The sequence below is a fragment of the Solea solea genome, chromosome 5, assembly GCF_958295425.1.
Source record: "Solea solea chromosome 5, fSolSol10.1, whole genome shotgun sequence".
Classification (NCBI taxonomy): Eukaryota; Metazoa; Chordata; class Actinopteri; order Pleuronectiformes; family Soleidae; genus Solea; species Solea solea.
In genome coordinates this window covers 11,726,716-11,752,677 of record NC_081138.1, presented here as the reverse complement: position 1 = coordinate 11,752,677, position 25,962 = coordinate 11,726,716, and the positions used below count along the sequence as shown (strand labels likewise).

Sequence of the window (25,962 nt, the reverse complement as noted above, 5' to 3'; positions counted from 1 at the left end):
TTATCGTGCAAGTGTTCACATCAGGAGAGCAGAGGAAGCCCATTGGTGAATTCCTAATGTATTTTGATGCATTTATCATCCACTACCAACAGCTATCTCCTCTACAAATGAGCCATTTGTGGAACAGTATATTACAGCCATGGTATCTTGCAGTGCAATACTTAGAACCATAATTGTGTTCTGCGTTTCCTGCTTCTCATTATAATTCTGCTGCTGCTTCCTTTGTCTGCATTGTCCTACAAGTCTGCTCCACTGCTTTTTTTTCTAAAATGTTTTTATCCAATTTGCATTTCAACAAAGCCCCCACCCCTGATCAGTGTTTCAAGAGGAAAGACTGAAACTCATCCTGCCACTAAACACCAGTATAACCTTATAACGGTATGTGATCACAGGTGAAGGTATTGGTTCATGCTGACATCTAGTGGTCAAAGGTACACCGGCAACAGCTTATCATCCCTGAAGGGGAAAATAATACATAATTAATGAAGAAACAAATAAACACAGGCTGCCCGGTAACCTTGGGGACACACTAAGATTTAAGTGGACATTCAGGCTCCTGTGGTAAAGCGAGCCAAACTTTGCTTCACACGGGGTCAACCATTCAAAAAACAAAACAAACAGGAGTCTTTATTTGTTCCACGAGAGGAGGTTATGCGTGTTTTACTTTAATGTCTGTGTCACGTCCCCCATATATCATCATGTATTTGATGTTTGTTAGTTAATGTGATTTAAATCTTTGCCTACCAATGACCTCATTAACTAACCTTTTTAAAAAAGCACAGTTGTTATTTGGATGTAAACTTTACTATTGTGTGTATTTAACAGTTTAATTGAAAAAAATACATTTTAATCATTGTCATGATTCTGTCAATGAACCTTCATGGATTGAATCCCTCTGTGGTTATTAGTGAGCAGATGGTTAATAGAAAAGAAGAGTAATTTTGAACTAAAACCTGCTCGATCGCTTCCCATTTGTCACATAATAATCTTACAGCTTTTGCTTCCTCTGCTATAATCGCTTTATCCTGACATTTTTGCTATTTTTGGGTCACCACACAAACATTCAAAGTCACAGAAACCACCCGTACACTTTGTACCTTAGTTTTTTTGAATTCAGTGATAGCTTTTAAATTGAAACTACACGATATGACCGTTCGTCTGCTTCAAACATGATTCAAAAAGCGTTTGCCTTCTTCAGTCAGTCAGACAAAATGTCTGGGAAGAATCTTTTTTATTTGGACTAGCGCCACTTAAAAGTGCTGCTGACAACAATAGTACAAATCTATTAATGTTTGCTGCTGTAATATACCAACGGAAAATAAAGGACGAACAAACATATTTTTAATAAAACTTAAGCCACTGTCACTCAGAGCCTGAGATGACTCATAATGTAAATATCAGATGACCAAGTGAAGGAGTGTCTCATTTGTGTGTGTCTCTTCTTTAAGATGACAAAGGTCTTTTAATAACCATGAATTTGTTTTGCCGGTTTTGCTGGTATTGTACGTAGACATTCCTTTATTATGCTTTGACGTCTGTTGTATCAGGAATCCGAAGAAGTTGCTGGGACGAGTTGGTGATTGGTGAAGAGAAGTAATGACGTATTTGACCAAACAATCTCTGCTGTCTCTCTCTGTCACACACACCCAAACTTGTTTTCATCATATCTGAGTGTGAGGACACATCATAACCGTAAAAACCAGGTCTTAACCCTGACACACACATATTTGGACAAAAGCCTTTTCACTTAATCCAACTGCTTCAAAAGTCGTCCACACTAGAGTAAACAGGCGAGAACACAGTTCACTAAAAGCTTTACCTGCAAGTTGCGAAAAGACAAAACCTTCAATGTGGCATTAGTGCATGACATCTTGAGTCTGTACGGAGGAAAAGGAGAAAAGGAACACATGTTCAGTGCCTGGTGGACTCCTTTTATACTGGGAGGAGCCAGGGAGGAGCCAGTCACCTGCCTCATAGGCACACGCCTGCATTTGTTCAGACTGACGCGGACACACACACAAACACACACAAATTATATAACTATCATTTTATATTGGCAACAACAGAATAGATTTGCTCTTCTAATAAGTGTAACCACAATAAATAAATACACAAATGGGTAAATAAATAAGTAGTACTGTCCGCCTGGCACCAAATATTGTTTTAGGACCTACAGTATATTTATTTCTAGGTGTCGAGAATCATAACTAAAATAAATTGTGGGAGATTTCTGTAAGTGCAAATGGTCGGAATTTTTCAGAGTTGTGTTTTTGTCCCCTAAGCACCTCTAATGTCCCACTGGCCCATGGTTTTAGACTATGAAGAAAGCTTTGAGACTTTGAGAAGTTCAACACTGACATTCAGCATCATCATTTAGGTTGTACAATAGAGGCATTTCAAACAATCTGAAGTACATTTCTTGAGGTAGACGTTAGAATCGTTAGACAGGGTAAAGTACATATCTGTGGGGTTAAACCGAAGCAATATCAAGGCAGAGCCGTCCAGCCGCCCCCTCCTGCTGTTTGGATCTCACTTGGTTTCTGCCAGAGACAAAGTGAATGAAGATAATTCAACTCTGACACTGAAGTATCCTCCAAGACCAGCAGACCAACACCCATGAACGTACACAAACACACACACACACACACACACACACATGTACACGCATGTCAAATGCCTTCATAGGGTGGACATCACTGATGCTTTTTTGAGTTTGTGGAAATGTAATACTGCCCTAAGCTCACAGAGAACACTCGAAGCACAAGGATGCCACAGCTGCCACGACACAAAAAGCCATGACTTGGTTTACAAAAACAATTTGAAGCCATGTTTATTAGATAAAACCGTAGGAAGTGGAAGTGTCAGTCAAACGCCACAGCCATGCTCGTTGACAGAAAACCGATTCAATGGATCGGAGTCAAAAACCATGGCCTGAAGAAGGATGTAGGATTTGACTTGGAATAAATTATTCACTATGTTATATGATCAACTGAGGAAATAAGCAGGAGCAAGTGGAGTCTAAATTTTTCATCATGCTGCTCAGAAAATCTGCAAAGTGTTTCAGTTTACTCCAAGCCGTGAAATCGTCAGCATACAGGACAAAAGAAACAAAAAAAAGCATTGCATATGTTTATCTTTAAAATCTAAAAAGAAGACAATTCTCCTTAAAGAAAATTATTGAAATTTCACACATGAAACTTAAATTCAAAATGTTCATTTTGGGATTGGAAATAAAACGGAGACAGATGTAAAGTGCTTGTAAACATTTTAATTATGAAAATATATATTATACATCACCATTTCCAATTTTTTTTGTGATGTGTTTTGGTGTTTCCTGCTGCTCAGAATAAACAACATTGAAAGCTGTAATAGCACAAAGCTTACTTCAGATCATACAGATAAGTACAGACTGGGGCAGACCCATTACATCATTGTTTGTTCCCTCTCATCTTCCAAATATCCTCTCTCTCTCTCTGGAAAAACCAAGTAAGCCTCAGATCTCTGAAAAAGCCAGTCCACATATTAGCACCTTATTTCTTCAGCATCACTCAAACTGCTGAGGATAAGAGACACTAACATTAATATCACCATCACTTACACAAAGTTAAATCAGTGAGCCAAGCATGTTCCTGTTGTTCAGGAACCTGTTGTTCAAAAGCAACATCAAACTGACTAAAAACATGAATGCGTGGATACCTGCATGGATAGATTTGTTCCGTTTTATGTCTGAATGAGTACAGTATGTATGGATGAATAAATGAAGGAAAAAATGTATTTAATCTTTCCATCCAACTTCATTCAAGATAAGAGCAGGTTGGAGTCTCCAGAAGGAGAAGATGAAGAAGATGAACCTCTGTGCTTCCTGTTTCCTTTATCTAAGAAAATACAGTATTTAAGTATCCACAACAGATGATACAAAGGTTTTTATTTCACTTCCCACAGTTTAAATAATAGAAACACCTACATCATGTGTTTTGTGAGATTAAATATGGACACCACAGAATCATGAAGTATGTTACATGTTGTATCTGCATGTTATTGATTATATGAATTATTATTATTATTATTATTCATAGTAGTATTATTAATAATAACAATGATGATGACGGTAATAATAATAATAATAATACCAATAATAATAATAATAAAAAAATAAAAAATAATAATAATAACCAAGAAAACTGGTCTTCAATAGAAAATTACTTATTACTTATTCACTTTTGAATATCCAGTCAAAGATTAATTCAAATGGGAGAGTACAGTGTCAATTGCAGTACTACGTATTTCACAAATTTAGTGAAAGGGTCAGTGTGTAACATGGTGGAGGGTTGAATATACTACGCCATACATGTTTTTATCAATTTGTAATCACTTATGAACTATAAATAAAAACTTTTTTGGTTTTTGCAGCCTAGGTCAGGTGGAATAAGAGAAAGTTTACTACACTAAACAAAGGAGAATAATGGCGAGTCATCATACCACGGCTGCATGACGTTGTTTTGTACACAAACTAGTGACGAGCAAAGCAGTTGCTTTCAGTGTACTGATTCATTCAGTATTATAGTTCAGTATTTCCTGCATGAACGGAGCGCAGACTCCGTCTGACACAGTCACTGAACTGAAATACGATGGAACAGGTTGTGATTCGGCTCACGATCGCCAACTTTCAGCAGTGCTGTCGCTAAACACACCAGACTCCTCTGTTAAATATTGAGATTTTAGAAAAGCCCTTGCTAAATGTTGGAGATTAACGCATGTTTTCGGGATTTTTACGTCTTTTTATGCTCGCTTGGAACCTCACAAGAGCAGGTACTATAAAGTGTCATGTTCCAGGTAATATCCCAAATGGAAAATCAAATAAAGGAAACAAGCAGTCGTTCCTTCAACTGTATAGTGGAAAAGCGGTTTAACATCCTTTCTGGTATGCCACCATACGGCCACCTTGACGAGCTTGATGTTTGAAGCCTGTTTATTCTCCTCTGTTTAAGATCAAGCCATTTCTATTATTCACATCCCTGATGAGGCTACATGATCTCATTAGCTTCAGGCAGTAGCTGGCAGGCCACGTGAAGTGCCAGCGACAAGCTGTGTGTGAGGAACGATTGTGTTCCTGAGAGAGTTAAACTGCTGTTTAAATAATGCACTCTTTTAAATAAATGTCATTTGGTTACAATACACAAACAACAACAAAAGGACATGTTCGTCTGTACTGGGATGTTAGTATATTTGTAAAACAGTTACACTGAAGCCACATCTCCTGCTTCTCTATTTCCTCTGAAGCCATAGTTAATGTCAATATTCAAATTTTTATTCAATTTAATTACATTCTTCAAGTCCTTTATAAAGTGTGTTTAGGTTTCTACATAGGGTGGCACATGTTGAGCGTTGTGGTGAAACAACAATAGCATTTGACTCTTGACTGCTTTGTATGATCATGTCGTCTTTGTGGTGAACATGTGTGGCAACAGGAAAACAGCGTTCATGTTTGACAGAGGTGTGTTCAGGCTTTTTTATTTTTTGTAAAAAGTGATTGGATTTTCCAACAATTTCACAGAAGCTTGTTCTTTTCAGATTCAATAAAAACAACAACCACCACTCCTTGTTCTAAACTCACCAAAGCATACCGGCTTTGAGTGCCACTTCATCCGCCTCACTTGTTCGCTCACATGAATTCGGCGGATGAGTGACACAGGTAACTCAGGAATGACATGAAAACAAACCCAGTCTCAGTTGATACACAGTAGGCTTACATCTGTGACTTCACAAAGTCACACGTCACTTGGTAGCCTGATATAGACCAGAGACAAAGGCGTGGATGAAACCTGAGCACGCCAGCCTCCTGTTGCCATGACGACAGTAGCCATTTCTAGCACCTCTGTGTGAAAGAGAAAGAGAGAGAGGGACACTCAGAGGACCTATAGCCAGAGGCTCCGCCTTTTAGGGGAATTCACAGATCCAACCTGGCGACCATGCAACATGGCAACCAAATGTAAATACAATCACATTATTTAGATGGAAACACAATAATGAGGTGGTAATGAATTTGAAATCCCCAAACCCCTCAGCAATCTTTGCCTCTGTTTTTCCCAGTTTCATTCTCATCCTCTGAACGTGGCCCTTTCACAGCCTGCAACTGGACACAGTTGAGGGTGTGTTGCTATTGCTGGCAGGTGAAGGAGCAGGTTGAACAGGTTGTTCCCTGAATGCCACTCTGCTGGGCCCTCCTCCTCCTTCCCTTCTCGTCTCCAGTGCTGATTCACTCTCAAATGCTGGCAGCTCGGTGAAGAGATTTTGTTGCCTGTGCACCTGTTCTTATCTGATACAAGAAAAAGGTAAGGATTAACCAAGGAGGGAATTCATTATTGAATTTTCTTTAAATAATATGGATGATTTTGTTCAGGTCTTAATATGGTACATTTGTTTTGAGATGATTTTATTTTTAAACGTGACGGTAAAAAGAGTTGTAAACATGTTACATCACAACAAACTTTTACACCTTTTATAAACTAAACAGGTGAACACAGTGGCCTTTAGCAAGTTTTACGGTAATAATTAAAGTGTTATATACTTCACTATATATATATATATATATAAGTAAATAACACATACACACATCAGACAGGACTTGGGTGTTTGTGTATGTTTTAAGTCTAGTAAGTGTTTAAAGTCACCTGTTGAGGTAAAAACTGAAACACGCTCTGACAAACCAGCAGAATAGTAACTCTGTTCAACTGTCGGCTTCTCTGGCGCTCTAAGGGTGAGACGTGTACATCTCTCCTTGTTTCTTTCGACCTGCCATGGCGCTGAGACTCGTTGGTGGGATGCTGACGGCTAGAATGGTCACTCAGCAGGACAGGAAAGCTGTTGTGATTCTGAGAAACAAGTGAAGACATGTTCCACACAGCCAGTGTGAGATGGGATGTGAGGACAGAAAGTGACAAACAAAACAGGAAATGCTGTTTTATTTATGCTGTGCAGTCCAGTGTGCCACACAGACATTACTCTGTGGCAGACATGGATCACTGGAGTTTACCTGCATCACACAATCAAAGATTACACCCTGGGTTTTTTGTGAACTTAGTGACCACAAACACACATTTACTGTGTGTTAATCAAAACAACCACAGACTCTGCTAAACAACCTGTTCAGCTGGTTTCACATTAGTCTCATTTACAGCTGATCCTCAGATTCCTGCAATATAATTATACTCCACAGAGTATGCAGGAATTTACGCTTCAGTTACAATTATTATTATTATTATTATTGAGATCAAATTACTGCTGGAGTTTTTGCTTTAAAATAACAAGGCAGTTTTATACATCTTTATAAAAAACAATGACAAGATATGGCCTTTATTTCACAACACTGCACTGTCATGGCAGTGGTTAAAATACAAACATGAAAGTTTTTTTTCATGACATTTACAGTGTTCTGTGATTGAGACAAATTAGTTTTCTAAATAATCAAATGACTTTAGACTTTTTTCCAGACGTACAGAGTTATATGATATAGAAGAGTATTAGGGCCACATGTGAAAAACTATTTGAAAGAAATAAAACAGCAGGAATCCTGAGATTAAAGTCAGAATTCTGAGAAAAAAGTCAGAATTCTGACATTAAAGTGAGATTTTATTTCTCAGAATTCTGACTTTAATCTCAGAATTCATTTTTTTTTCTTTCTTTCCATTTTTATTTTTACATGTGGACTGTAATAAATACAAATAAATATTACAAAATGATGATACAAAACCAAACCAACATAAATTGCTCAATATAGTATTGGGGTCATAAGTGATGTGATTGGATATTTCTTTGTTTGTTTTTACAAAGAAAAGCATGCAATTCTATCCTGTCACACGACACAAACAAACAGGTCAGCTAATTATTTTCACTGCCACACAGTTATGAGCCTTATATGGTTCACACCCTCTCTCTGTCTCGTTGGACTGAGCCATTTACTTTGATGGTGTGTTCTTAGCGCCATATAGTCAACAAACATGAGCTGTTTGATTGATTCTGTGTTCACACAGCAAACAGCACCATCAACAACCCACAGGTTTTCCATTTGTTTCCCACACAGCAGGAAACACAAAGAAATGACTGTGATTTATTGGTTATAATCAAAACTGGTTAAGAAAGTGACCAGAGAGAGATGAATAATCTGTTAAATATACACACACGCACACACACAAACACACATTTATACAAAATACACACATATAAAAGTGGTGCACTTACACAGCTTTCTAAAAATGTGTTGACAGGTAAAACCAGAAATATGAATGCCCTTGAATGTGCATTTTAAAACCACTTTTGCACCACTGACAACTGATCAAAAGAGTGAGTGGCAGTAAGAGTGGCCTGCAGGGAATTACTGGAGCTGCAGACATTTGTGCCTTAGTGTGAAGCTGTGGGGACAACACATACCTCGGAGGGTATTCATACACATTAGCGCTGTCAAAATGTCGCAGATCTCGCTGGAAATTGTTCCATGAGTCGCTGCCTAACCATGCGTGGATGACTGTGTCGAAATTCACCAACAAACTCCTAAAGTAGCAGCTGGGGATGTGATGTTCGTAGTGTTTTGACTCAAGTGCACTGCACCAACAACTGAGCAATTCTTTAAAAGTCGAGAGGTGGAACAGGATCAGACCTTCGAAGATTTCCATTATGACTTGTGTCAGTGCCGATGACCTGTGCTCTTGAATGCATGGGATTTCATGCCCCTGGAAAATGGGAAGAAACAGAGATTTGGCGCATTTGGTCAGAGAGGGTTGAAGGTTGTGTTCAACACAGATTTAACCTCCGTCAGTTCTTCCTGAAGGTGCTTATACTGGCAGCAGGTAAACAGACTTGTCAGTCACTGGAGAAAAGAGCTCAACTGTGTCAGAGTAACCTGGTTATGTTAGGGAATGCGATGTGAAAAGAAACCTTACCAAATAAAAGTTTCCTCAAATGTTACAAGAGGCAAAACCTCAAATGACCCTGATGGTGTTTCATTTTTCTTAATCATGAAAAAGTGCAGTTAACACTGTAGAAGCATTGTGTGAATATATTGGAATGGGTTTGTGTTCTTTGAGAAAGAACAACAGGATCCACTTAGTCCATAATGAAGACAAAATATTGTCAACATTGCAGTAAGTCAAGCTTTAGGGAATACGGTTGGAATCAATTTAATGACAATAACTATATGATAAATGAAAACCTTTTTCCCAGTGTGGCCTTTGTGTTTATGCGACATGGGATTTTGTTTGTAAAGTCTCTCTCTCCTCCTAAAGTCCTCATCTCTTCTGGAGGTCTCAACCATATGGCTTTCTCAGGTTATAAGTTTACGTTAAGGTTAAGTTGAGATTGTAGCTGTTTATATGTGTTAGCAGCGGTTTCCAAGGTACCAGAGATGAATCAAAACCTTCTTTCATTTGAGAGGGAAAATAACAAGTAAACAAATGATATATGAAAATGTGTATTGATGACCTAACATGAGTTGTCAAAATCTTGTTAAATGACAAAAACAATGTAATATAATCACCAAATGTAAGTTTTATGTCATCTCTTGTATTTCAGGGTGAAAACAAAGGAAAAATGCATTATTTAAAAATCACAGCAAGCTTCCTCCTGACTGTCCATGCTTTTCACCTGGCATCGTTACAAGAGTCAACCGACTCACCAAGGCAAACATTGGACCAAGACTGGCTCCGTGTGTTTCTCCAAAATACAGCTGAACGTCAAAACACTACAGAACAAGAGGCACAATATTATTCCGGCAGTGATACTGGTGAGGAGTCAAGCATCGATTACGTTGGCACAGCATCTGGCTCCATGGCAGTGAACTACTTAGAAGAGGAGAACGTGTTAAGACATGAAACAGCGGGAAATAATGGATCTGATGTTGTCAATACCACACTGTCTTCCACAGTTTCAAGTAATACAACCAAGCTTCCAGAACTGTCCAACACCACAGTTACAATCACAACAACAGCTACCACAAAGCAGAGCCCGGTCAACATGACAGAAACCGAGGAGGAATCTTCTGGCTCAGCTACGACCTCTCAAACCTCCACCACTCCAAAGTCAACGGCTTCATCGACACAAACGTCCACAACTAAATCAATGGGAGATTTAAACAGCAGCACAACAACTCCCAGCACAACAACTCCCAGCACAACAACTCCCAGCACAACAACTCCCCGCACAACAACTCCCAGCACAACAACTCCCAGCACAACAACTCCCAGCACAACAACTCCCCGCACAACAACTGTAACAACCACAGCAAAACCAATGATCGAAGAGACTTCCAACACACATTCGACTACAACAACTCTTTCTCCTGAAACCACAGGACTAATCCCTGAGACGACGACATCTGCTACATTCAACACACCTGAGAAGGTCAACAGGACAGCCTTGGGAGACGATGAAGAGAGAGGTACTGCCTCGTTCTCTGGTGTCACAGTTTCGTGCTGCATATTTTTGTGTCTTCTTTGCATGTCTCCCTTTTAATACAAAAACAGATACCAGGAAAAAAAACACGAGGGGAATTTCCAGAGCTAATTGAGTCGCACAAGGCGGTTTGATAGATATGAGAATAAGGGCAATACATCAACAAGGCAGGCACATTTTAGAGAAATGTTGTTTCAGGTTAACTGTATGTTCATTGCTCAGTGTCACCTACAGTATATCACTCTTACTTCCTTTACACATTGTTTTTCCACCCTTTCCCTGACCCACATTTGCCTGCATGTGTTTTCCCATTGGCAGAGGACAAATGTCCCTTCTTTCAAAGGAAAGGGTAAGATTGGGTTTCGGGTGCTATCGATGTAGCTGCAAAAAACTAAAGGGATCTATTTCAACTGCCTTCTGAACAGAACAATGAAACCCTGTTTTAGTGGTAAAATAGTCAGAAAGAAACAGTCAGAGACTGAGGTCAAAGATACTCTTACCTCTTTGCAGGAGCTAGAGAATAGCCACACTAGAAGTGCTGTCTGTCTGTCTGTCTGTCTGAATCTTGACAGACAGTTATCTTGAGCCAAAAGCTCTTAAGCATAAAAATAGCCTTACAAAAGTGACGCCAAGTTGGTAGGATGGAAGTAACAGGTGGCCAGAAAAGGGGCAAATACGCTGGACGTACTTGGAGACTGTTCAGAGATACCACACTTAAAAAGTGGATGCAGCCTTCTGGATGTAGCAATATTAAAAAACCATCAGGGGGCGACTCTGTTTTGAATTAAAATCTATGGCAAAATGAGCCTACTTCTCACCTGATCAGGCTTTACTCTGTGCAGTGTGTTTCGGTGTAAAACAAAAAGTAGTAATATTCAGTCACTTTGGACAAGTCAGCACAGCCTACTGCTTTAACATATTTAAATGTACTATGATTTTGGCATTTTATTAACTATTAACTATTGCAATAATTATCTGACAACTAAAGCTCAAAGACAGATGCTGGTTTTTGGACATATTATTTATCTCCCACCCCCTCTATCCTCTTTTCATTCAATACAGAATTTGCATCAGATGTACGCAGCAGTAAAAGTAATAGAGCGTGGGCAGCTGTGCTGGGAACAGGAGTGGCTGTGACCTGTGTGGGACTGGTGGCCTACATCATTCTGAAAAAGAAGAGACAGAGGGATTTCTCTCACAGGAAACTGGTTGAGGAGTTTCATCCAGACCCAGGTAAGTTAGGTCTGAAGTTTTCATTTTTAACATACAACATACTTACTACCTCTGCCTGTGATTGGCTGTCTTGGTTTTGGTCACAGACAAATACATGTCTTTTGAGTTTGATCCCCATATGATTAAAATACTCACTGTTTTCTGATAGTGGCTCACTGTCCTGAACTCCTCTTTTCAGATCAGGGCAGAGAGAAGCACTGATTTCATATGCGACAGATGACTTAAGGCAATCTCTCATCCCAGAAACTATCTGCCAATATTGACTCGTGTTTTAATGCGTTTATTGTCCCATTCCCTCTTAGAATCGTTCCTCTTTTAGATTTCTTACAACACAGGATGTTGAGAAGCAATCCAGCACTGCAAGGGACCTGAATGCAGAACAGGTGTAGTGGAACAGTTCCAATACAGTTCCCGCTCGCTCTCTAATAATCTGCCCTCTTATCTGGTCAAAGCCTCTCATGCTGCTACAGATTTAGTTTGGAAGGTGTAAACAGAAACCACACGAGGTATTATTCTTGTTTAGATCACTTAAATCAGGGGTATAATTTTATATCAAGGGTTATATTTGATCTCAAGTGGGCCAGACGAGTCAAATAGTAGTATAATAACCTATAAACAACAAGATCTTTTACATTTGTTTTTCATTTAATGAAGTATCTTTTAACAAAACGTATTGTTATATTATTAACAACCTGAAATTAAAAATTAGTTTAGCATTTACACAGTGGATCTACAAAGGCCTGAAACATTTAGTTACAGGTATCTGAAACTGACAAATATGGTTATCACATTATTTTTAATTTTAACAAATCCATCCTGGCGGTTCTGGCCCATGGGCCGTATGTTTGACACCCCTGACCTAAATGGGCTGTATGTAACAGTATTCATGAATTAATGTTTTTATGCAATTGTCCGCAACCTCCTCAGTTGCCTGTGACCTGTAGACTGACTCACAGACCTACTGACTGAAAAGGAAAGTGACTTTTGCCAACGGCCACATGTTCCACTAAGAAGAACCTTTCATTTACATTATTCTGAAAGATTATTATACAATTATAGATTATCCTCAAAAAAAATCCTGCCTACTGTACCATCAATAAGGGTAGCAAACAAACAGACAAACAAAGCAGCAACAATACCTGCTAAGTGGTCAGCAGATTGTAAACTCACACACACACACACACGGAGCCTGTAGTTCAAATTCACAAAGGTCTGTAACAAAAGCTCCTGATAAACAGTGCAATCTCCACTCTCTATGCTAAGCTAAGACCATCGACTGCTCGCGGCTTTATATGAGAGTAAAATGGATTTTCTCATTTAGCACTAAGTGGGTTTCCCAAAATGTTAACCTATTCCTTTTAGCCCCGTGTTCCCTCAAACATATGGTAAGTTTCTGTTTAGGTCCAACGGAAAATAAACTGCAGTTTTTCTTTTTCACTTACTGCAGCAGCAGACTGGCACGCATGTCAGACTGACTCATAGATACAGTAGGTAACTGACTAGTTTGCTGTAGTCCTCTTTAAACATTATGTTTACGCCTGGAGTTTTTATGACCCTAAAATGGAGACAGTTGTAAATGCTTCTGGTCCTGTTTTAATTAGGAAAACACAGAGGCTGCATTTTGGTCTGCATGTCTCGAAACAGAGAGCTTTAAAAGTGATAACATTTAATTCCAGATTGGTTCCTATCAGTCATGACAGGACAACCAGCAGCAAATGCTAAATGTTTCTAACACTTCACCTCGTCATTGGTTCAAGAAATCCAATTTTTTTTTTACTTGGCTCAACATCACTGTTTCTCCATTATCTGCAGAGTAGACAAAATGCTGTTTACACCATCACCAGTGTTCATGAATGTCCTAATAACTCTGACCTACTGACCTATAATGTCTGTTCATAGCAATGACGTAATGATAAGGTCAGTGGTTCAAGTTTTAAAAAAAATGTTGTCATGTCTTATTTCCAGTTCTCAGGTTAGACAACAGCGAACCTTTGGACTTGAACTTTGGGGGTGGAGCCTATTACAATCCAGCACTCGAGCGGGACAACATCCAAATGTCCAACTTTTCAGGACACAGGAGATGAAGAAGACTCCCGAGACCAAAGTCATGAACTCCTCCGATTGCCTTCTTCTGGCTTAAGTGATTTTTCTGTAAATACGTAAATGAGATGGTGTAGCTCTTATATGAGATTATGCATTATAATAATAATAAGTAGATTTATGAAAGTGAAATAGAGGGATTACTGAAGCCAATCTATCTGAAGTCTACTTCTGTAGCCATTACTGTCAGCCATTTACATATGTATGCTGCCAAAGGGAATAAAATGAAGAGTATGATTTATCTATGAAGGATGTAAAAATGCATATTTATTATAACTTTGCTTAACTATAACTGTGCCTTCATTTTAATTACAAATATGATCAGAAGAGAAGAAAGTAGAATTTGACTCCTGCAGATGCAAAACATTTGCAGGGAAAAACAATAAAAAAACACAAATCTTAATTATTCAGTTTTATTTGTATAGAGCCAAATCATAACATGTATTATCTCAAGGCACTTCACATAGAGTTACTGTGGCCTTAACAACAAAATTACAAAGCCTTATGAACAATAACATTTTCCATAGCATCTCTCACCTGTTGTTATGGCACAAGGAAGGAAATAAGAATAACATTTGAACTGTGCGTCACGGCCGACAGACACAGCCAGAGACTGAAAATTTGACCAAACCAAAGGTTTGAGTTTGTCTCGCTTCAAAGTGAGCGCTGGGGGAAGGCTGCTGGCTGCTGGTTTGTTATTCATATACTTAGGTTTTAGTATTCATGAAGGCAGTTGTGTACTTGGTCTCAGCACTACTCAGTAGCGGCATCTCTATTATCCTTCTTAAATCTTCTGACCTCCAGGTGTCCAAACAGAGTTGAGTTTATCGTATAGCGACAGCGGGCACCTCAGAGATTTATACCTTGTAGCGTTTACCCGCTGCAAACTATAATCTATTGAATTGTGACTTAAAAAATACAAACAAACTTATTACTAATTACACAATTTCTTCTGTGTTTTTATTTGACTTCAGCAAGAGTCTCTAACTTGACTGATACAATGTGGTTGGGTGGAATAAACTGCACTTTTTCATTTCCTCATGCTCTCATTATGTTATATTTCTGCATTATACTACATTATCGAATAAATATTCATCTCTCATCATTGACGTTTGCACTTGATCAATATTCTTTACAATATTCTTAAATTAGGCAAACTTAACTTGGAGATCTGTTGGTGTTTTTTTATTCTGACTAAACGCTCAGTGGGACTGCTTTCTCACTCTAATTTCAAACATCAGTCAGTGTGAGGAGAGAATAGTTTTGAGTCACAGTGTTAAAGAATTGTTACAACCTCTTGGAAATTGTAATGGAATCTGATGATGCCTTAATAAACAAAAAGCAAATATCTAATGTTTTTTCCTTTTTCATCATTTTCTGACTTGACATTTTCTTGACATTTTCTTCCATGTCATGTCTGGGGTGTAATTGCCTTTTTTTTTTTTAACATGGGACATGTTGTCCTAACATCACGCACCCACACACACACTAATGCACACCTGCATGCACACAACCTTATTCTTAAACTACTTAACCACAATATAAATCTCACTCCTGATCATACAAAACAAAATTCTTACCTTAAAGTAAGGACCAGTTAAAAAAGCACTCAAAATGGTCTTCATAAATATATAACTACCAACACACAGTTTTTGAGCAAGCATTATATTTTCCTTTTTCAGAAAAGGTTTCTCTATGAGACTGTGCTCATTTTAATTAGACCCAATAATTGTTTGGCAGGGTGCTGAAATCAATCAACTGAGGACTTGCTAAAACATATACATATTTCATTGGAATGGTGTTATGAGCAGGTTAATTTGTACTTCTATCTGGGCCAAATTAATTTGAATGAAATTAAATGATTGTTATCTAAATTGAGGCTATGTCAAATGTATTATTAGCTAAATTCAAATTCCTTTTCTGCAAGCTAACCCTTTGGAAATGAGTTTAACCTGCAAGTCTGGCCTGTTAATGGTAAAAATCACAAGTCTTGATCAGATGTTTAAGCAGACGTTCCTTTTTAATGAAAACTGTAACATCAGAATGGAATGGAGCAAAGGGACAGAATCACAATAAAGACTTTTTTTAACTGACAAATATAATTAAATTCAGCCATGTATTTCTGTGTTCACATGTGGTGTTTATACTTTGAACGGTCAATAGCTTTGCAAACTGTGTAATTCTTTATAATAAAATAACTTTTTTTATTATAATTTATAGCTCATTTGAAATATTTAGTTCTATACTCTTTGTAAATAAATAACTGGCTTGAAACTGCAATAATGTTTGATAATGGAATCATTATTAGTCCCTACTTGAGTGATAGATTCCCGTATTTATTGTTGTATATATGATGTGTAAGGTATCCTTGAGTGGCCAGAAAGATTCTCATGGAAACAATGTATTATTATAATAACAGTAAAAATACATTATTATATGTTTGGTGAATAATATGATGTAGTATATACACCAGTGTTTCTCAAACCTGGTCGTGGGGACCTGCTGTTTCCTTGCTCCAACACACTGGATTCAGATAAATGGGTCGTTATCAGGCTTCTGCAGAGCTTGACGATGACCTGACCTTTTGAATCAGGTGGGTTGGAGCAGGGCAACATCTAAAACATGCAGGGCAGTGTGTCCCTGAGGACCACGATTGAGAAACACTTGTCTGAACTATACAAAAACCTAATTGCTGTTTGTGGGTTTGTTGAAATGAATGACTTTAATCAGCATTGCCGGCTACAATGATCCATGGGATGCTTCAGTCGGAAGTAAAATGTGTATTGTTACTCAACAGCTGCCACAGGAAACACGCCACTAACACCACACACTATATTTGGCAACGGTGACTCAGTGGTCGAGTGAATCATCTTTCAACTGGAAAGTTGTGGGTTTAATTCCTGGCTCCACTAAATGCGAATGTGTCCTTGGGCAAGACACTTAACCCCACTTCTTCTGAGAGCTGGCGGGCAGCTGGTGAATGGGTATTTAAAATGTGCGGTATGAATATGATGTGAATGGGTAAATAGCAAAAACTGTGCTATATAAATATGGGCCATTTACCAATTTAATTTGCAGATGCTGTGCTGTGAAACCAGAGTAAAGATAATTGCAAATGATTTAATTGTTCTTCTCAACCTTTAACACATTGATGTATGGATGGACACAATGTAGCACTACTAAAAAGGTATTTGTTTCAATTTTTTTTTTTTTTATATGCAATAAATCATATTGATTTTGATGAGGAACATGTGATGGAATCAGTGTGCCGGTATTTGGAATAAACTTGAAAGTTCCCAAGTTTTACTTAATAACAGAGGAATGTTAGAAAGCAGTGACATATGGAGGCTGATGTGCAGCTGCTGCTTCTGCCTCTGTTGCCAAACCGTGCCTCACTGATCCACAGATTCTCATTCTGGTGAAGGGAAGGATCAGCTTGAACTCAGCTTCACAACAAAGTGAACACCTGAACTGCTACTGACATTCTCAATCTCTGTTCATTTGGAGACTTTGTGGCACATGAGGGGGAACAGCATGTCAATTTAAAATCATGTGCCAACCCTTTCTGTTTTATTGTTACACACTACAGCTTTAAAAACAATTTAAACTGAATATTTTTGTTGATTAGACAAAATGAGTCCAGGTTAACTGACAACACAATGACAATACTTTGCCTGTTAAAAAGTCACCTACAACTCAGACTGCTGTGATAAATACCATGATATTCCTGGTATGTAGGTCAAGCTCACTCAGTAGGATATATGACAGTGATTTGAGGCCAAACAGCAGGTTAACATTCTCCTCCTGTCACTGTCACTGTCATGCAGTACAGGTCAGTCACTCTGCAGCTTATACATTAACCATGCCACTGTCTGAGTATTGTCTGTCATTGATCTTTCCACACTGGTTGCTGTGGCTGCTGGGTCACTGGGGTGGATCTGAAAGGTCACCGCTCTTCCTCTGACAGAGTCTAGTCTGGGAACGATTTACAAATATGAAAGGTTTCCAAATATACTGTACATAAGAGAAAGGGCAGTGATATTTGCATAGACAGATAAAGAATACTAAAGGATGGTGTATGAGAAAGCAGGGCGTTTGCTGTTATTCAAATTCAGACACCTGTAAACCTGTATAGCAATGGCATTCAAAATATGGTACATGTTTTGTACATAACTCACAGTATATATACAGGGACAGCTATTCCCAATGTTTTTTTTATTTTTTTAATATATATATACTTCTGTTCGCACTGTTGATTTGGTTCCCTTTATACAGAACTACTTGAATCAAGGTAATGTCTTAGAATAGAATGACAACTTGCTTCATGTTTGGTTTGGGTGTGCAGGGAATGATTGTTGTACATCAAGCAAGTGATAAGGTGTGTATATATATATACTGTATATATATATATATATAAATCATTCTGAAAACACTATAATGAATGGAATGGAAATCTCCTTCAAGGTTCACTGTAAGATTTGCACATTTTCAAGATGTTGATCCAGCAGTTTGAAGTCATTTTGCAATGAAGTCCAACTATGAGCGGCAGAATATTTTTAAAGCTCTTTATATATCTGTACTAAAGGCAACAAGATAATAAGATGTCCTGTGAATAAAGCATTAACCAGACTCTGGCTAAGTATAATTTAAAGGATGTGAAAAGGCCATGAAGAGACTAATAAATAAAACTAAAGCCTGATGGCTGTGCTGTAAGTACAGAGACACAGTTCCAGCCAGCTCTTGCATAAAAAGCTACAGGGATAAGTGTGCTTTCAATCTACTGAGGAACTGTAAGTTCTCATAATAAAGCATCACAGCCAAAGATAATGACCAAATGCTTTCACCTAATGTTATAATTAATTAGGCATACAAGATGATCCTCAGAAAAATATATCGTCTCACTCCTTTGTAGTGTAATGCCATTACATCAGTTTTACATTCTTTCAGGACAGGTTGCATCAGGTTATACACAATGGCATTTTAACAAGGTCAAAGGCTGGCTCGAGCCAGTTTCAGACAGGTGCTTAAGGCAGACGGCAGCTTGTTGCAGACTGGATCACTCGGCTCATTTCCAGGTGCTTTGAAGCATGAGTGTGCCTGCAAATTAAACAAACTGATGTGGACTGGAGTGGGCAGATGTAAGCAATGAGAACAGGGGGTGCTTCATTTACCTTCTCTGTGAAAAAGGGCAAGTCAATCTGTTGTGTTTCTGAATGCAGTTGATGTCCATTAATGACATAAAACTACTTGAGACGGTAGTTTACAAAGCCAGACATGGCAACAGGACAAACAGATTGATCAAACAGTGTTAATTAGTGAGCTTAAGAGGCATTTGCATGTTTTTGATTTGTGTTAATTGAAGCACCTGCTTGATGTTACCTATACTCATTTGTCCATTGTGAGCTACCGTAGAAACATCCAAAATGGTGGCATCTGTAGAGCTGAACTTGCTCCATGTATTAATATAAAAGACTAATTCAGGGGAAACATACATTAATACATATAAGTTAAATTATTAGTGGAACTGTATTGGGACTATACAGTTCCACCTGAACAAAGAAACTTTGTTCAAACTTTAAAACACTCTGCTCAATTAGGGCATTATTACTTGTATTTTTCTAATTGGAATATGCCAAATGCAAATTATTTTGACCTCAAAACATGAACATGAGCAGGGTAATGTGTGAGATATCCCAGGTTACAAATGCTGAGGCTGCCCGCTCATGACAATGTTTGGTTTCAACCTATTTCCACAGGTGCCACCAACAACACTGGTGCTGAACAACATGCGTTGTGGATCTATTGCACTTGGATTTTACTCAATGAAAATTGGGTGGGTGTGATTTAACTGGAACTAGGTTACGACTAATAAGTTAATAATAGGCACTTACTGCCTGTTACATTAATCCAGTTAAACATGGCACAAACATTATTCATCACTGGGCATTTATTCTGCAACAAGTGAAACAACCATTAACAAGGCAGAGTTACATGTTGAGATTCTTTTTTTCTCATTTTGGACCCTACAATTCATTTCAATGGGCTCCGGGAGGGCTCGCCCCAAGTTGTGCTAACTTTACCAGCAACAACTTTCTCTCACTGCAAAAAAAAGCCGTTTCAGCTTTTCAGAAGAAAAGCTTCTGCTTATATAACTCGGACCTGACCAGCCGAACGTCGCCATAAAACAGCAAACAAACGACAGGAGCTGGTATGAGAAGAAGGACTGGCTAACTGGTTGCACTCAGACCAGTGGCATGTTTTGTTTTCCCTGCCTCCTCTTTCAGATGCTGGACACTGAACAAGCCTGGATTCAGACAGGTAATACAGACTTAAAACATTTCTCTAAAGAATAATAATAACAAACACAAACAGACAAGGATACATATGGAAAATGTGTATCCTTGTGTATCACTAACAAAGGAGTGATAGAGAAGGCAAAATTCAAATGCCTGAAAATACAGACAAAAACTTTTTGTTGTGTATTTTTAGTTTCAAGTAAATCTTTTAAAATTACGGTATCAGGCATGAGAATGGTGCTTTGGTGTGTTTTAGTGGTGATATGCGTAACTGCATATCACCACTGGACTATGTTACCACAGTCCATCTGAAAAACTGACTTGCCGATTGCGCCCCCTCAAAATAAAACGTCACCGGCGTCAGGAGGTTAAGGCATAAATATTCACATACAGAATGGTCACAGTTTCACCCCAGAATCTGTGTAAATAAAGAGGTTAAACCTTTCAAATCAAAAACAAAGCTAGTCTGGTTTCTTTAGTGGAGTGTGACTGTGAAAAATGTAACCTTGTAGCATCTCCCACTTTTTATGTCCTCTCATTTAATAAAAGTAATTTATTTTTTACCCATAAGCTTTTCTAAAGCTGTTCATCGCTTCACATAATCTTTATTAGTAAATGTGATTTACTCTGTTGTCAGGTCAACGTTAATTTAAGGAACTTTTTGCTTATGTGATTTTTTCTTTGGACGTTTAGATGAGAAATCCTCATTATAGCATTAAGCGACAGATAAGCTACAGCCAGATAGCTTATCTTAGCTTTACTTTAACATGAGAAATATAACTGCAAGACTGCTAGAATAAATCTACAAACCCAGCCCATTCTTCTATAATATTATGTCTATATACAAGTACAGCTAGCTACTACTCAATGTCACTCATTGGTAAGATGGAGTGGTTGCAGGCAAATTAACACAATATGGTGAAGATCAGGTTAAATCACTTTCCTTGACACTGCAACACTTTGACCTCAGGGTAATAACATGTGAATTTTTAATTAACATTTCACATCATGATGAATTAGACAGACATGTAGGACTGTCTGGGCAAACTGTGGTATACACTCTAAAATAATTAGATCTGGCAGGAAGTTGAGCCGGGCTATAATCTAATATTACTGATTATGTTCATTTGAGTGTGACTACATCAGTAAGAGATAAAAAAAAAAAAAAACTCTTTAGTACAAAAATGGTTCTGGAGAGACTGTAGACAACACCTCAGCTGAATCTGTGTCCAACTGTGCAACTAATATACACCTTGTAATGAATCAGTGTGAGTTCACTCGTGAGATTGCACTTGTCGGTTGTGTTGACTTGCTGCTGACTCAGAGTTTGTGCGCTTTTCTTCTTTTATGTTTTGCCCCCCTGACAGTGTTTGTAGTTTTGGCAGATAAACAAGCAATAGACCACAGAATAAAACAACAGATGGTTTGTGCCATTCAAATAACCTCTTTAACAATAAAATGTTATTCCTCTGCTGTCTCCCTCTGTTCTTGCCCCATAGTATGACTGCATGCAAGCATGCACACACACACACACACACACACAGAAGCAGCAGGATGACGCACAGAAGATCTGAGGCATGAGAAGTGCAAGGTAGGCAAAACATTTGCCTCTGGTCCTCTTCATCTTCCCTCGTTTCCTCAGCAGCACAGCCGTGTTGCATATCTGAGCTACTGTAAAATGCACTTTTTAATCTCTGAGCTAACATAACTTGAAGCACCTCTTTTAATTCTGAGAAAAGCTACGATCAATGAGCAATTTTGTGTGAGAGCCTTGTTTCACTTTAGGTTGAATGGGGTCACAATGCACACTTGTTCATAGTTTTGCATCTTGATCAGCAGGATTTTTCTGGGTTCTTCAATGTCATACACTTTTGCAGTCCATCTGTCAGGACGATGTATCGGACTCAGTATATCCAGTCTGTTTGAAATGCACTGATACTAATGCTTCATGGATACTATTACAGTGCATGTGGCTCCTCAATCATTAGTAATCATCAGTATCTAGCTGCATGAATTCAGACTCACCTTAAAAAGAAAAATAGTTTGTCACGATTATATGGTTGGCTAAGAAACATTTACATCAAAGTAAGTTCCTAAACAAAGGAACATTACACTTACTGGCCATTTTGGAACAATTATGAATATCTAATCAGCCAATCACGTGTCAGCAACCCCATACATTTAGGCATGCAGACAATGACAAGACAGGTCGTCTTATCATTGACTTTAAAACCTTTAAAAAAGAGCATCAGAATGGAGAAGAAATGTGACTTTAAACGTAGCATGGTTGTTGGTTGCAGGCAGGAGAGAGTATTTCACATCAGTACATTTTCATGCACAAATATCTTTTGGGTTTGCAGAGAATGGTCTGAAAAAAGAAAATCTCCACACTATAAACAAATATCCACATCAGTTCTTAAGGTGAGGAATGACCTGAGTGACTCAAAATCATCAAAAAGCAACAGCATGTTGATTAAACACTTATTGCAACCAAGATACGCAGAGCACCATCTCTGAACACCCTTGAAGCAGATGGGCTGCAGCAGCAGACGGCCACACTGGGTGCCACTCCTGTCACTTTATTTGGTGTACCTAATAAAGTGACCAGAGAGTATATCCTCATATTGGCGTTAACCAAATGTGATGAGTGGAAGGCGCATACCTCAGCATCTCATGCAAGTTCAATGAAAAATGTGGCACAGTACCAGAGTGAACCCACTGGGGAAAATGTAGAGAAAAGTAATCAATTATCACACCTCTCTACCACATACCCAATGCAGAGGCCCCTTGATTGTTTAAGGGAATTAGCTATCGATCAGCTAAGTGAGTCAGAGGGACAGCCAACAGCCAGCTAGCTGGTCAGCAACACACAACTTCTCCCCACTGTAACTCAACTCATCAACATGGGAGGCTGGTTAACTACTTGCCACTTTCTGCTTGGCATCTGACTGACGATGACTAGGAAGGAATACAGATATAAACAGGTGCTAATTATATATGGAAGGCAGGTAGGCTCAAATCAAGGTCAACAAATGTTGGGGAGGCATAAAAATCTCACACCATATGGCACACTGTTGCAGTGAGGAGCAAGCTCTCACTTCATTATCACAACTATCATCCAGGGTATCTACTTTAACACAATAGCAATCAGTTGAGGGGTTCAGTCATTGAAAAGACGACATTGTCCTTTACACGAGTGCCTTTATAAAAGTTGAGTACAAAACACAGCTTCATTATAAAAGAGGCTGTGAATCTTCTGGGACATGTCTCTGTTCTGTTGGTTTATGTTTGTGTGATTGTAAGATCTGTATTTTGTGAGAACAGACATTATTACTAACATAACAAAAGCAATTTTATACACAAAATTACACATACACACGTTACACGAGTATCCATTTGATCACATAAAGCTCTTTCGATAAATATGAACAATTATTACAGAAGGTCATTATTCAATGTCTTTTGCTGTAACTCAGTACTATTATGCGAAAGTGGTTCAGTAATAAAAAATGTACTGAGGATGGATGATGCCTAACTCTGCAGCTTTTCAGAAGTAATTTGTTGCTTTGGTTTGATATAGTTCACACAAGATGTGGAAAAGTAAAATTTATCTGTTCATCCTTGTTAAATTTTATACACAGTCTTGGTTTTGGAGGCTAAATTTGATGCAGTGACAAATAATATATGTATAATATAAAATATGAAACCCTTCCCCAGTCTGAACTGTTTGGGTCTAACTTCACTGTAAAAAGTTAGAACATCTAAGACACAGACTTGTATATAAAAGCTCAGCAAAGCTGAGGTAAAATCCAACGTTTTAATCCAACATTTCACTTTTTTAATAATAATGTAACAAGGGCCACAGGTGTCTGTCTTTGACAAAATAAGCTGTGATAAATGCATTGTTCATCACCAGACCACATAGTGCTGCTGAGAACCAACATGTTTTCACAGAAAAGCAGAGACCAAACCGTAGCTGTAATGAGATGGAATGTTGGAAAGGATTTATACAAAACATACATATTTCCAGGGCGATGGGGAACAATGTCTGCTGGCATGCGTGTCATGCAACTTCCGAAGGTAGAGGTGGTACCTGTATGACATTGGATAATTGTTTTTCTCACCTCTTGTCTGACCCCTAGTGGCCCAATATTGAGCAGTGCAACTTTCTTCTTCAACCATTTATCATCTGGATGTTGAAAGCTTGTCTTGGAAGGCGACAGTCTGAGCTGATTGCAGAGCAGTCACTGCAGAAACTGCTGAAGCTGTGAGATGAGCAGGATGGGTCCATGTGTGGCCACAAATCCTGAGCAGTAGGCATTTCACATGAGCAGTTGCAGCTAATTAGTGGTTGATAGTTTTATTTGGAGAATCGCCCTGCTGTATCCAGGACATAGATTTCAAAGATAGATCATCTGACAGACACGTTTCCGGGTTCTACTATGTAAGTGGTCATCAGCTGCTAGATTTATTTCATTTACAACACTCGCCTAGGAAAAAAGAGGAAAAAAATAGACACTTTTATTGTGGCTCCACACAGTAAACAATCCACGTTCACACCATTGATGTCCTGTATTTTCAGCCCCTTACAGTACCATTAAGAGATGTTTGGTGTCAGTCAGTCACTCTGTGTGTCTCTGAGTCCCAGTGCTCTCTAGTGCGTATCATGTTGTTCCAGGGCTGAACCGAGGAACTGATTAAAATCTGCCACAGCCGAATGCACAGAGGACACTGACTTGGGACCTGCAATGCAGAGGATGACACTCCTTTTCCACTTTCTCTTCCTGTCATCAACCCAATTGCACCTTGTTTTCGACTTTTTCCTACCCACTATATTTCATGTCACTGTGACGAAATAGGGAGAAGGAAACTACTTTGAAGTCCTTCAAAGTAGGAACTGAAGAGGCAGAATCTATTTTCGTGAGAAAAAAAAAAGACTTCAGACAGGTATATCTTGTCAAAAAGGCAAAGACACCACAGCAATTTTTCTTTAGACAGGTTGTAATTACATGCCGCATTTCAAAGTGACTCATTACTGCTTTTGGCAAATTAATTACATGCCTTTCAGCTGAACTAAATTACAGCCTGCTTGGTTGAGATACTCAACGGAAAGACTGATAGAAAAAGGCTAATCTGATAATTGACTGTGTGGAAACTAAAGGCTGTTAGAAAAGCTAAAGGTACCATTAGTTACACTTTGTGATGTCATAGGAAGAAGCCAAAGAGAAGATTTGAGTGATGTCAGTTTGTCTTTTCATTCAGCTCAAATACATGAATAAGTAAATAAATAAACACAGAGAGAAGTTACCTCTTTTTTTTTAGTTTATTATATGGTCTATTATATGGTCAAGTTTCATGTTGCAGCTGATTATCCCTCATCTCACCCTTCCCTTCCAAGTGTGTTGAGAACCGATTTAGTGTAAGTTAAAAAAAAAGTTTAGTTTGTTCATTATGGGCGATTGTAAAAACATGGTGGTCCAAAATGGTTGGAAGAGTTGACCCTTCTTCTGATATAAATATAAAATGATTGTTCTGTGGTAATGACAAACAAAACATTTAACAATTAGATGATTGTACACTTCTAAAAAATATATGTTATATGTATATACATAAATATAATATATAAATATAAGGATAAGTATAATTTAAATTTCTCATTGCCAAATGGAAATCATTACAACTAGATTTTACACACAAGATGGAAAATTCAGCTTCATCTGCACAAGATATACAGTATACTGTACCATATAATGTGGTACAGTAACTCCACAGTTTGACAGTACTTTACATTATGGCACCCACAGTGTAATTGTTGTGCTGCCTGTAGTCCCAAAAGTGATATTGTCTACCAGCTCTCTGTCCCAAATTTCCCATAGTTTTATTGCATTGT

General features: G+C 38.3%; 1 protein-coding gene across 1 annotated transcript; it reads left to right on the top strand.

The window, feature by feature from the left end:
- The first annotated feature begins 6,257 nt into the window (after positions 1 to 6,257).
- On the top strand, positions 6,258 to 15,129 carry muc15 (mucin 15, cell surface associated). Its single transcript, XM_058628502.1, has 4 exons — positions 6,258 to 6,332; positions 9,565 to 10,429; positions 11,506 to 11,676; positions 13,642 to 15,129. The coding sequence occupies exons 2-4, from the start codon at positions 9,583 to 9,585 to the stop codon at positions 13,758 to 13,760; spliced, it is 1,137 nt and encodes a 378-aa protein (XP_058484485.1). The 5' UTR covers positions 6,258 to 6,332; positions 9,565 to 9,582; the 3' UTR covers positions 13,761 to 15,129.
- Positions 15,130 to 25,962: the final 10,833 nt, after the last annotated feature.

Bases quoted from the DNA above. Each gene is read 5' to 3' on its own strand.
- muc15 (XM_058628502.1), top strand. From the start codon at position 9,583: ATGCATTATTTAAAAATCACAGCAAGCTTCCTCCTGACTGTCCATGCT. The intron at 10,430-11,505 runs GTACTGCCTCGT...CATTCAATACAG, and splicing joins GGGAGACGATGAAGAGAGAG to AATTTGCATCAGATGTACGC. The intron at 11,677-13,641 runs GTAAGTTAGGTC...TCTTATTTCCAG, and splicing joins GGAGTTTCATCCAGACCCAG to TTCTCAGGTTAGACAACAGC.